The sequence below is a fragment of the Astatotilapia calliptera genome, chromosome 17 (assembly GCF_964374335.1).
Source record: "Astatotilapia calliptera chromosome 17, fAstCal68.1, whole genome shotgun sequence".
Taxonomy (NCBI): domain Eukaryota; kingdom Metazoa; phylum Chordata; class Actinopteri; order Cichliformes; family Cichlidae; genus Astatotilapia; species Astatotilapia calliptera.
The window spans coordinates 28,980,724-28,993,516 of record NC_137438.1 but is presented as its reverse complement, the minus strand read 5'-3'; the positions used below and the strand labels follow the sequence as shown (position 1 = coordinate 28,993,516).

Below are 12,793 nucleotides of genomic sequence, written 5' to 3'. Positions count from 1 at the left end.
TCCGTTTTCTAAATTATTTTGGGTCTGTCACATTCATAACAGAGAAGCAATCAATCATTCATACTCACATCCACATGTATGGCAAAACTAGGATCACAAATTAGCCTAAGATATATAATACATTGCCAAAAGTATTCACCCAGCAGTGCAGATATTGAATTAAGGTGTTCCAATCACTTTCATGGCCACAGGTTTGTAAAATCCAGCACCTAGGCGTGCAGACTGCTTCTACAAACATTTGTGAAAGAATGGGTCAATCTCAGGAGATCAGTGAATTCCAGTGTGGTACTGTGATAGGATGCCACATTTGCAACAAATCCAGTCATGAAATTTTCTCATTACCAAATATTCCATAGTCAACTGTTATTGGTAACAGCAACTGGTAACATCAGCAACTTAGCCACAAAGTCTTAGGCCACATAAAATCCCACAGCAGATTTAGCTGATGCTGAGGGGCATAGTGCCGCAGAGGTTGTCAACTTTCTGCAGAGTTGATCACCACAGACCTCCAAACTTCATGGCCTTCAGATTGGCTCAGAAACTCAGCATAGAGAGCTTCATGGAATGGATTTCCATGGCCGAGCTGCTGCGGTGGTTGCCAGGAGAACGGTACTTGTCTGACCTCACTGTGCCAAGTGTAAAGTTTGTTTGAGGAGGAATGATGCTGTGGGGTTGTTTTTCAGGAGTTGGTTCGCCCCCTTAGTTCCAGTGAAAGGAACTCATAATGCTTCAGCATACCAAGCCAAGACATTTTGAACAATGTCATGCTCTCAACTTCGTGTGAACAGTTTGGGGATGGCCCCTTCCTGTTCCAACATGGCTGTGCACAAAGAAAGGTCCATAAAGACATGAATGAGGGAGTGTGGTGTAGAAGAATGTGACTGGCCTGCACTGAGTCCTGACCTCAGCCTGATAGAACACCTTTGGAATGAATTAGAGCAGAGACTGTGAGCCAGGCCTTCCCGCTACTTCCTTGCCACAAAGGCACAGGGACGCCCCAGGCAGGATAAACCCTATTGCTGTGAGGTGATAGCACTGCATCACCGTGTTGCCTCCAATGAAGTTGATTTTTAAAATTGTAACAATTCAACATTGAATTTAATTTCCAAGTCATCTGGGTTTGATGTTAAAACCTGAGTAACGCAGGTTTATTTTTGCACTTTGTATAATTTTAAAAACAAAACAAAAAAATGTGCTCAGCACACTTGTTGTACTGTAATGTAAAATTATTTTTTTGTGTGCATTTGTTCAATTAATTGTATGACCATGTTTGTATGTGTTTTCGACCTGCACAAGGTGATGCCACAAGGTGGTGCACTTGTGGTACTTTGAGTTTATTTATATTAAATGTATGGGGGGAACATCTTACAGCTATGCGTGTGTTAAGCTATACTTGTCTGTAATTTGCATGTCACAATTAATAAATTTTTCAATTTAAACACATAAAATAATTATTGTAGACCATCTTTCAGGTTAGAAGACTGAAAACAAATTATATTGTGCATGTAATGTCACATGATCTACTTTGCCTTCTAGGGCTATGTAGAAGGTGTGTCTATGAATGAGATTTGAATCATGAGGAGTCAGAAACACCAGTAGTTAAGTCATAGAGAGGAAGCAGGTTAATTTTTCAGCTTTTTCTGTGATATAATCAGTTACATTTCTGACAACAAGAAACAGCAACAAAAGATGTTGGAAAATACATTAGTGGAATATATGGATACAGCTGACACCCCTTGGTGCTGGTATTACCTTGCTGACTGTGGACAGTGGCACCAGTTTGAGGTAATTTGTGTATTTCTTTAGATCACATTATCTGGTTCCATACTGTCAAGTAAAGCTTATGTTTCTAGTTTCTTGTCCCTTTTCTGTAGGATGACCCCGATCTCCCCTTTAGCAGTGAGGCTGTTGAAAATTTTTACCTGAAAAACTCCAAGGCTGTTTTAAACACATCATCTTTCAGTTACAGGGGCCAGATTGATTTCTCTGGTAATTTTTGTGCATTTTCATGCTCACAGTCTTCATTCACACATTAAGAACTTAGCTCAGATTAATACATGTGTTTTTGTGCAGCGATGCTACTGACAGACCTCACCGCAGGGAGGCAAAAAAGAATCAGGAGAAGCTACAACACAGAAAAAAGGTAAACAAGAAATGTACATTCTCAATTGTAACAGCAGTGAGGTTTACAAGTTAGTGTCAGTATAGTTTCTATCAAAATGAAAGTGAAAGTTTCAGCACAATGGAAACTTAACTCTCCTCCCGCAGGTGTTCCTGTTTCAGCCTTGCTCCTGTTTTCTGGGAATCGTTTGATCCCGAATCGCCATACCAGGTGACAAAAATGTTGCTTAATGTCGAAAATATCTACAGCTAGAGCACAAATATACAATACAGTTAGAAGCATAGATTAAAACCGCAGATATTTCAGTAATAACTGATTTCGGATACTTTTTAAAGTTAATCCCTCTGAGTGAGCACTCCCCCGAGTATTGGACAGTGAAACATTATGTAAAGACCGATGGGCTGTTGGACCGAACCATTCTGTCAATCAACAGGATACAGAATTTGGATCTTTGGGAATTATATTGCAGGTAAGCTAAGTTTTACACTATGTTTTTTGTTAATAATTTCTTTTCTTTATTACCATTATTTTTCTATTTGCATCAAAGGAAAAAGAAACAGCTGATGAGGATTCAAGGCATCAAAGAAATTCAAGAGAGACGACTCTTTCATGGGACTGATATCAAAAATGTGGATTACATTTGCAAGTATAACTTTGATGTACGGTTAGCTGGACAGCATGGCAACAGATATGGCAAAGGTAAGTTCATTGTTTTGTGCAAATCTGAATTTCTAACTCTTTACCATTTCTTCTGTCTTTTTTCTTCCCAGCTGATCTAAGTTTCTTTTTTTACGTAGGAATTTATTTTGCCAAACATGCAACATTAGCCGACAGATACAGTCCGAGCAGCTCGAAACCACTGCCAGTTTATGGCGGGAAAACACAACCTGTACACTCTGGAGAAACTAAAATTATATTTTTGGCTCGGGTGATGACTGGAAATCCAATTGCTGGAGAACCTGATTTTCAAAAACCCGATCATGAGAATCCCGAAAACTTGCATGACAGCTGTGTTGATGATGTCAATCATCCTAGAATTTTTGTCATTTTTGATCCAAATCAAATATATCCGGAGTATTTGATTCAGTACAGCTGAGCGCAACATGTGCAAGATCAACATGGCTACCTCAAACGGTACATTTCAAGCACAACTCCTGATGGCTTCGATGAAGTTTTTACAGCATTTTTACTACATTTTAAACATTTTTAGAAAAGTTTCCAGTAAACTAGGTCGTTTTCAGCAAGATAATCTGTCAGCAAAGTTATCGCTACATTTCATTACTTTGGATCAGAAGTACCAATAAAAATGAGTTTACTTACCAGGTGCTACTGCTTAGTATTAGAATAGTTGAATATAATACTTGTGGTCATGTAATGTAGATTCCCATCTAATTTATTTCTATTTAATTTAGTAATAATATAGCTTCATAAATAAATAAATATGCCAGCAGAACCAAATCAAAGTCTACATGTGTGTTTATTCCTGTTCTAATGTTTATGTTTGTATTTGTGCTGGACATAACATTCACACGCATTTTAAAATAACATGTGCGAGGTTAAAGAAATCAAATTCTAAGCTCATGTAGCTTATTGTTGTTCATCTGTTTTACATATATGTGGACAAAAAGCTTTCATGGGGCTCTGTGAAGGATGTGGAAAAACAACGTTTGATTCAGTTACTTTAGAAGCACCTTTATCAGCAATAACCTGAAATAATAATTTTATGTTTGATTCCGTCAGTCTTTCACATAAGAAATTGAAATTGTGAAGAGATTTTGATCTACTCTTCTTTACAGAGTTCCTTCACTTTTTGAGGTTTGTGAGCAGTTATTTATGTTCAGCTCTCTTAAGGTCACGACACAGTATTTCATTCACGTTGAGTTCTGGTCTTTGACTAGACCACTGAAAAACCTTTATTCTTTTCTCTTTTTTAGCCAGTCTGTTGTAGATTTGGCTTGGCTTGGGATTGTAGTATTGCACTTACCCAATTTTGGCCAGGCTTTAGTTGGCAGACAGATGGCCTCAGATTTCACTCTAGTACACTTTGGTATACAGAGGATTGAATGGGAATTGCAAGGCTCCCATACACTGTATTTACAAAATAAGCCCATCACCCCTCCCCCTCCAGTTAGTATGAGGTGTTTGTACTGATATGTTTTCACCAATCTCACCCTCATGTTGTTGGGATAGACTCCAGCTGAAGTGGATGGATGGATTGGTGTTTTCAACAAATATTGCTGTGCAATATTGCTAAACAACTCCATTTCGGTCTAATCTGTTCAAAGGACTTTGTTAGAGAGGTTTTGTGGATTGTTCAAAAAAAACCTCCAAACAAGCCATACTGTTCAGTCTTTTTCTAAATGTACTGTCATCAGTGTTGGGCAAGTTACTTTGAAAAAGTAATTAATTATAGTTACTAGTTACTTAAACATAACTGAGTTAGTAACTGAGTTACAATATTCTAAAAGTAATTAATTACTTGAAAAGTAACTATTGTGTTACTTTTAAAAAAAAATTAACCCTCTGGGGTCCAGTGTATAATTGGCCATTTTTCACTACTTTTGATGTTTCCTCTACATTTCACCGTTAAAATCTATTTACTTTGCCTTGTTTGGTATCATTGTTTTCAGCACAACCTCACGTGTTTGAATTTACAGTTATGCTTTCATTTTGACATACTGTATTAACAAAATTGATCTAAAATCAGACAAAAAACATAAATTCCAAGTAGAAAAGGTTTTTTCATCATGACCCTGATGAAGGCCACAAGCCAAAACGCGTTGGTCAATTATTAAAGTTGTTCATCTTCCCTCAAGTGATGCTGGAGTTCCTACTTTGTGATCCCTTTTTTAAATAACCATTTCAAACTATTTGCAGAACAATCAGCTCTTCTGAATTCAATAAGATGCCACACAAATTATTTGTACCACTCCAAAAAATAATTTCTGTCCACTATAAAGAAGAACATCACAGCCTCTTAATGCTTCAGCATACCAAGACATTTTGAACAATGACATGCTCCCAACTTCGTGTGAACAGTTAGGGGATGGTCCCTTCCTGTTCCAACATGGCTGTGCACCAGTGCACAAAGAAAGGTCCATAAAAACATAGATGAGAGAGTGTGGTGTAGAAGAATGTGACTGGCCTGCACTGAGTCCTGACCTCAGCCTGATAGAACACCTTTGGAATGAATTAGAGCAGAGACTGTGAGCCAGGCCTTCCCGCCGCATCCTTGCCCCAAAGGCACAGGCAGGATAAACCCTATTGCTGTGAGGTGATAGCACTGCATCACTGTGTTGCCTCCAATGAAGTTAATTTTTAAAATTGTAACAATTCAACATTAATTTAATTTCCAAGTCATCTGGGTTTGATGTTAAAACCTGAATAACGCAGGTTTATTTTTGCACTTTGTGTAATTAAAAAAAAAATGTGCTCAGCACACTTGTTGTACTGTAATGTAAAATTATTTTTCTGTGTGCATTTGTTCAATTAATTGTATGACCATGTTTGTATGTGTTTTCGACCTGCACAAGGTGATGCCACAAGGTGGTGCACTTGTGGTGCTTTGAGTTTATTTATATTAAATGTATGGGGGGAAACATCTTACAGCTATGCGTGTGTTAAGCTATACTTGTCTGTAATTTGCATGTCATAATTAATAAATTTTTCAATTTAAACACATAAAATAATTATTGTAGACCATCTTTCAGGTTAGAAGACTGAAAACAAATTATACTGTGCATGTAATGTCACATGATCTACTTTGCCTTCTAGGGCTATGTAGAAGGTGTGTCTATGATATAAGATGGCGCCGGTGAGGTCGGCTGCCGTCACGACTGCTCCGACCACTTTTTCTTTGTCTTTGCTTTTTAAGTTAGTTTTCAGCGTTTCTAAATCGGCAAAATCATCACCATTGGGTACATTAGGTATGACAGTGACACTCTTGTTTCTATTGGTATACAATGTACTCACAATTCGAAGTTTTTAACTCCGGATCCGAGCTGGCCAAGTGAGATCTCGAGGGAGAACAAAGGGAAGCGGCGGCGGCCTAGAGGGAAGCGAGCCGGCGTCAGGAACAGGCTGAGAGCTCGTGCACACCGCACACCTCTGCCTAGCATCCTGCTCGCCAACGTCCAGTCACTGGAGAACAAGCTTGACGACCTCAGGGCCAGGATAAAGTTCCAGAGAGACATTCGGGACTGCAATCTCCTCTGCTTCACCGAGACATGGCTGAACCCAGCGGTGCCGGACCACGCCATCCAGCCGGCCGAGTTCTTCTCGGTTCACTGCATGGACAGGACACGGGACTCGGGGAAGTCAAGGGGAGGCGGCGTGTGTTTAATGGTGAACAACAACTGGTGCAACAGTGCGAACGTTGTTCCTCTCACACGCTCCTGCACACCAAATCTGGAACTACTGTCCATCATGTGTCGTCCTTTTTATCTACCTCGGGAATTTACATCGGTCATTGTAAGTGCCGTTTATATTCCACCACAAGCGGACACGGTCACCGCCTTATGCGAGCTGCATGAGGCACTCACACAGCACCAGACACAACACCGGGACGCTGCGCTTATTGTGACGGGGGACTTTAATAGCGCCAACCTCAAACGCGCAGCGCCGAACTTTTATCAACACATCACCTGCCCCACCAGGGGTGAAAGGACACTGGACCACTGCTACACTACGGTCAAGGACGGCTACAAGGCACAATCCCGCCCCCCGTTTGGCAAATCTGATCACGCCGCCATCTTCCTCATGCCAAAATACAAACAAAGGCTGAAACAGGAAGTTCCGGTTCAGAGGAAGGTCGCGCGCTGGACGGATCAATCGGTGGCCGCGTTACAGGACGCACTCGATGACGCAGACTGGGGCATGTTCAGAAACAGCTCCGACGATGACGTCAACGTGTTTACGGAAGCGGTTGTGGGATTCATCGGGAAACTAGCGGATGATACCGTGGAGACAAAGACTATCACAACGTTTCCCAACCAGAAGCCGTGGGTGGATGAAACCATCCGCGACGCTCTGAGATCCCGCACCGCTGCCTACAACACGGGACTCATGACGGGGGACATGGACCCGTACAAAGCCGCGTCATATAACGTGCGGAGGGCGGTGAAAGAGGCAAAGCAGCGCTACGGGAGGAAACTAGAGTCACAACTCCAACAGAGTGACTCTAGGAGCCTGTGGCGGGGACTAAGGACAATAACGGACTATAAAGCACCAACAACCGGTATGACGAACGCGGCCGTGACTCTGGCAGACGAGCTGAACACTTTCTATGCTCGCTTCGAGGCTGCAGCTAAGGTCTCCAACAATGCTAGTGTTAGCGGCGCTAACGGCTGCAGACAGGAAGATACTGCCAGCACCGGAAACGTGCTCGTCATCTCCGAGCATGAAGTAAGGAGAGCCTTCAAGAGAGTGAACACCAGGAAAGCAGCAGGACCAGACGGCATCCCAGGTCGTATCCTCAGAGACTGCGCATACCAGCTAGCTCCTGTGTTCACTGAGATATTCAACATCTTTATCTCAGTCGGTGATCCCCACATGCTTCAAAGAGTCCATCATTGTTCCTGTCCCGAAGAAACCCCACCCTGCTTCTCTCAATGACTATCGCCCTGTAGCCCTCACCTCAGTAGTGATGAAGTGCTTTGAACGCCTGGTCAGAGACTTCATCATTTCTTCACTACCAGACACACTGGACCCACTACAGTTCGCTTACCGTCCAAATCGTTCCACAGACGATGCCATCTCTCATCTCCTCCACACATCACTCACTCACTTGGACACTAGAAGGGGGAATTATGTTAAAATGCTCTTCATAGACTACAGCTCTGCATTTAACACCATAATTCCCTCCACACTCACCACCAAGCTGGAGCATCTGGGACTCAGCTCATCTATGTGTCAGTGGATCTCCAACTTCCTAACTGGCAGACCACAGGCAGTAAGGATGGGCGGACATGTCTCAGCCTCCACCACTCTCAGCACTGGAGCCCCCCAGGGGTGTGTTCTGAGCCCCCTGCTGTACTCTTTGTACACATATGACTGTGTGGCCACTACCAGCTCCACCACCATCATCAAGTTTGCTGACGACACCGTCGTGGTGGGCCTGATCTCTGATAACAACGAGACGGCCTACCTGAAGGAGATTAGGAATCTGGAGAACTGGTGCCAGAGGAACAACCTCCTTCTAAACGTCAGTAAGACAAAGGAGCTGATAGTGGACTTCAGCACTAAGCAGGAGAGGAACTACCAGACCCCCGTCATCAACGAGTGCCCAGTGGAGAGAGTGGACAGCTTCAAATACCTCGGAGTTCACATCACGCAGGACCTGTCATGGTCCTGTCACATCAACACTGTGGTGAAAAAGGCCCGACAGCGTCTCTACCACCTCAGACGCTTGAGAGACTTCCAACTGCCCTCCAAGGTGCTCAGGAACTTTTACTCGTGCACCATAGAGAGCATCCTGGCGGGAAACATCTTAACCTGGTTCGGGAACAGCACCATGCAGGACAGACGAGCTCTAGAGAGGGTTGTGCGGTCAGCTGAGCGCACCATCCGCTCCGAGCTCCCTGACCTGCACTCAATCTACAGCAGGCGGTGCTGGACCAAGGCCAGGAAGATCGTGAAGGACCTCAGCCATCCCAACAACAGACTGTTCTCTCTGCTGAGGTCAGGAAAGCGATTCCGCTCCCTGAAGACCAACACAGAGAGACTGAGGAGGAGCTTCTTCCCGCAGGCGATACGGTCTCTCAATCACACCACCACACAGTACTGATCCACACATACAGTTCATACACACACACTGGACTTTCTGGACTTTGGTTTTGCACAACACTGGTCACTATATTCTTCATTTCCGGTTAATACTTGTACAGCTGCTGTTATTGTGTATATATTTATTTATATTTAGATTTCTTCATACATTCTTATATAGTTCTATATTGTGTATTTTGTTGTACAGTTATTTTATTTTCAACTTTAATTTATATATTTTATCTTATTCTTCCCAGTTAAATTTACCCTTCATTCTAATTTGTGTTGTACAGTTATTTCATTTTTAACCTTAATTTATATTTTATTCCTTCCTAGTTAAATTTACCCTTTTTAATTTTTCATATTTATTTCCTATCTTATTCATAGCCTTTTCCTTTTTTGTTTTCTTTAGGTCACGAGCAGTTGTCCAAGCATTTCACTACATATCGTACTGTGTATGACTGTGTATGTGACAAATAAAAATTTGAATTTGAATTTGAATGAGGTTCCACATTTCTCGCACGTATACTGCAGCCAGCGGCTACCACAGGACTACTGCTGGGTGATGAGGAGAGACGCGAGGACCTCTCCCGCTGTAGCACTCCAGCCTCCTTTTATTGGGCGGGTCCTCCAGCTGGATCCAATCACGCCGGGGCAGTAAGTCCACGCACCAATCGGAACAGGGACCTGGCACAGCTAAATTAACATAGACAAAAACACAGCACCTGCACAAACAAACACACGGACATACAAGTTCGTAACACCCCCTTCCATAAGAATTAAACAATCCTTCTAGTGTTTAATCCTAGACTACAAAATTGCTCTCGACAGGGCGTCCGCGATGACATTTTCCGACCCTTTCTTATGCCTGATCTGCAGGTTGAAGTCTTGCAAGAGAAGGGACCAACGCATAAGTCTCTGATTTGAGTTCTGCATCTGGGAGAGAAAAACCAATGGGTTATGGTCAGTGAACACTTGAACAGGGATAGAGCTGGATCCGATATACACCTCGAAATGCTGTAGGGCTAACAACAAGGCAAGGGCTTCCTTTTCAATGGTACTGTAGTTCATCTGATGTTTGTTGAATTTTTTTGAAAAGTAACAAATTGGGCGATCCACGCCGCAATGGTCTTCCTGCATAAGGACAGCTCCTGCACCAACCGCACTAGCGTCAACCTCGAGCTTGAAAGGGGACATGAAATTCGGGGCCGTAAGAACAGGGGAACTGCACAGTAATGCTTTCGCAGACTCGAAAGCAGTCTGACAAACAGGCGTCCACACAAAAGGCTTCATCGGACTGATCAAATCGGTGAGAGGAACGACGACAGTGGCAAAGTTCTTACAAAACCCTCTATAATAACCACACATTCCTAGAAATCGGCGCAGCGCCCTTCTCGTTTGTGGGACTGGAAACTCAACGATCGCCTGTATTTTCGCGGTCACCGGCAGTATCTGTCCCTGACCCACCTGTTTTCCCAGATATGTGATGGTGGCTCTGCCAAATTCACATTTGGCTAGGTTCAACGTAAGCGAGGCCTCCTGAAAACGGCTGAAAACAAGAGAGAGTGTTTGTAAGTGGTCAGACCAGGTGGATGAGTAAATGACAACATCGTCCAGGTAGGCATCGCAGTTATTCACGCCCGCCAGTACTTTGGCCATAAGGCGCTGGAAAGTAGCGGGTGCATTACGCAACCCAAACGGCATAACCGTATACTGGAGAAAATGGTCCGGTGTAACAAAAGCAGATATTTCAGAGGCTCGGGGAGTTAAAGGTACTTGCCAGCAATGGCGTGTCCAGCGGGGTGGCCTGGGGGGGGCACAGGCCACCCCCCCAACCAGACTGGCCACCCCAGGTGCCACCCCAAAGGCAAAACAATAAAATTCAATCAAATATCAAATGTCCGATTATGTTTTCACGGTGACGCTCAGATATCCGAGTGTAAGTGAATGCAGCATCGGCTTCTGCGCTATGTGCATCACGTTAGCAAAGGTAGGAGAGCCAAGCACGAAAGACGTCACTGCAGGAAACAATTTTTCGGTGAAAGAAAATGAGGACAGAATAAATGTCCCGGTAAGTAATATTAAGTTTGTTGAGTTTAGTAAACTTCGGCGAAATTAGAATACCAAGGAAAAAATAACACTTAAAGAATTATTGCAGCCGTGGAATATTTCAGACAGTATGCTACAGAGGGGAGCTAACATAAGAGTTATGAGTTATAAGACGTAATCTAAGTCGTAACATTGCTGTATGGAGCTGCAGATTTGGTTGCAGGTTAACATAGCTGGACTGGCCATCGGGCTTATTTGACTTATTTTTTATTTATTTTTGTAACGGCATGAACAATGAGAGGTGGTGGATTGGCCAGATGCAGGTCATGTGTAGAAATAACTCCGTTGTTTGGTGGTGGCTATGGCGGGGCTTCCACAGAGGCAGCAGGTGGATGAGGGAAGGGGAGGCAGGAGGAGAGCCCCGAGGCAGCCGCCAGTCCGAGTGTCAGGTGAACTGAACTTCAGGTAAGAAGTTATGACCTGCAGCCTATCTGGGTCAGATATGAACTAAGTTTAGGTGGAGTTTATTTTCGTTGTGCTGACTTTTTACTGTCAGTTGCAATAACTCATACTGCGTTCTAGCCAGCTTGGAGTTTTTATACAGCTGTTCGGTTGCTATGATGTTACTGATAGTGAACTTTATTTTATTCATAAGGTTAGTTAGTAGAGTTGCCAACGGCTCCTTAAAAAAATGGAATGGTCCCTCAATCAGAGAAAATATTACACGTTTCGTATTGAGCTGAGAAGAGACGCAGTTTGTCCCGAACTTCAGCTAGAATGGAAAAAGACACAAAGCTGGATTTATTCTGTCTTTACGCTGCACAGCTGCCTCTTCTCTCATCCTCCCTCTCCTGTTGCTACTTCAATCATGAAACTGATCGATGATCAGTTGATCGGCTTTTCTCTCTTGTTTGTTTATCGCCCACTTTGCGCCAGAAAGACGAAACCAGCAGATGTCGCGCTAAACAACAGCAGCACGTTTAAGCTTGATCGGCTGTTGTTAGAATTTATTTAATATTAATTTCTAGTATCAGCTGATGTTTGCTGGAGCCACAGCTGTAAAGCTGCTGGTCATGATGTCGGTTTGGATATCTGGTGAGAGGGAAACGTGAAGACCACCCACCAGGATCCTTTTTTATGTAGCTGACAGCTGGTAACTGTGCAGGGGCGGGTCTAGCAAAGTTTTGCCAGGGGGCCAGGTAGGGCATTAACAGGGAAAGGGGGCACAAAGAAATACTTTTCTTTCCTATTCTCATTTAAAATATCTAGCTTTTATTAAATAATTATCTAAATCTTACAACCAAAGTTTTTATCTGACGTAAAATGTATAGAAATCATACATATACCAAAAAGACTGTACATCACTGTCACAACAGGGTTTGTTTTCATTCAAAGGCTTTATGGCTTTAATACCTGGTGGGTCGGTCTGTAGTCAAAATGCCCGATTTTCTGTCCCAGTCCAGCCCTGCAGGTTATACTGGCAGTGTCACCATGCCAGCTGAATGTATTTCATCATCAGCCAGTGTTGTTCTTTATCAATATTACCAAAGTTTACCATAAGGCAGCATAGAAAGTATTTACTTGCTTTCAGGTTTTATTCAAATATTAGTCTTTTCAGTTGTTTCTCCACTTTTTTCCTGTTTCAAAATCAAACACCAGTTTGTGAGAAGATTATCTTCTTTTTTTAACAGGCAGAGAAAGTTTTGCATTGGAATGGCTAATTTGTCAATTGTTTGCTACAAATGTTCGTATTTTAATATTCAAAAATGTTTTTGCCCAAAACATATGTGCAGTATATGTCAGTAAAAATACTATGCAAATATTGCTGTCCTTGAATGCTGAGTAAACACTGACAAAGCA

At 42.7% G+C, this 12,793-nt stretch overlaps 1 protein-coding gene and 1 long non-coding RNA gene across 2 annotated transcripts; both read left to right on the top strand.

Annotated features, from left to right (window-relative positions):
- The first annotated feature begins 1,561 nt into the window (after nucleotides 1–1,561).
- Nucleotides 1,562–3,580, top strand: LOC113009477 (protein mono-ADP-ribosyltransferase PARP11-like). Its single transcript, XM_026147788.2, has 7 exons — nucleotides 1,562–1,785; nucleotides 1,875–1,989; nucleotides 2,074–2,143; nucleotides 2,269–2,332; nucleotides 2,458–2,591; nucleotides 2,670–2,821; nucleotides 2,920–3,580. The coding sequence occupies exons 1-7, from the start codon at nucleotides 1,690–1,692 to the stop codon at nucleotides 3,216–3,218; spliced, it is 930 nt and encodes a 309-aa protein (XP_026003573.1). The 5' UTR covers nucleotides 1,562–1,689; the 3' UTR covers nucleotides 3,219–3,580.
- Nucleotides 3,581–10,672: 7,092 nt separating this feature from the next.
- Nucleotides 10,673–12,793, top strand: LOC145421315 (uncharacterized). The gene is made up of 2 exons (XR_013902650.1): nucleotides 10,673–10,955; nucleotides 11,313–12,793. It is a non-coding gene; the product is annotated as an uncharacterized LOC145421315 (long non-coding RNA).

Bases quoted from the DNA above. Each gene is read 5' to 3' on its own strand.
- LOC113009477 (XM_026147788.2), top strand. From the start codon at position 1,690: ATGTTGGAAAATACATTAGTGGAATATATGGATACAGCTGACACCCCT. The intron at 2,144-2,268 runs GTAAACAAGAAA...CTCCTCCCGCAG, and splicing joins AGCTACAACACAGAAAAAAG to GTGTTCCTGTTTCAGCCTTG. The intron at 2,822-2,919 runs GTAAGTTCATTG...TTTTTTACGTAG, and splicing joins TGGCAACAGATATGGCAAAG to GAATTTATTTTGCCAAACAT.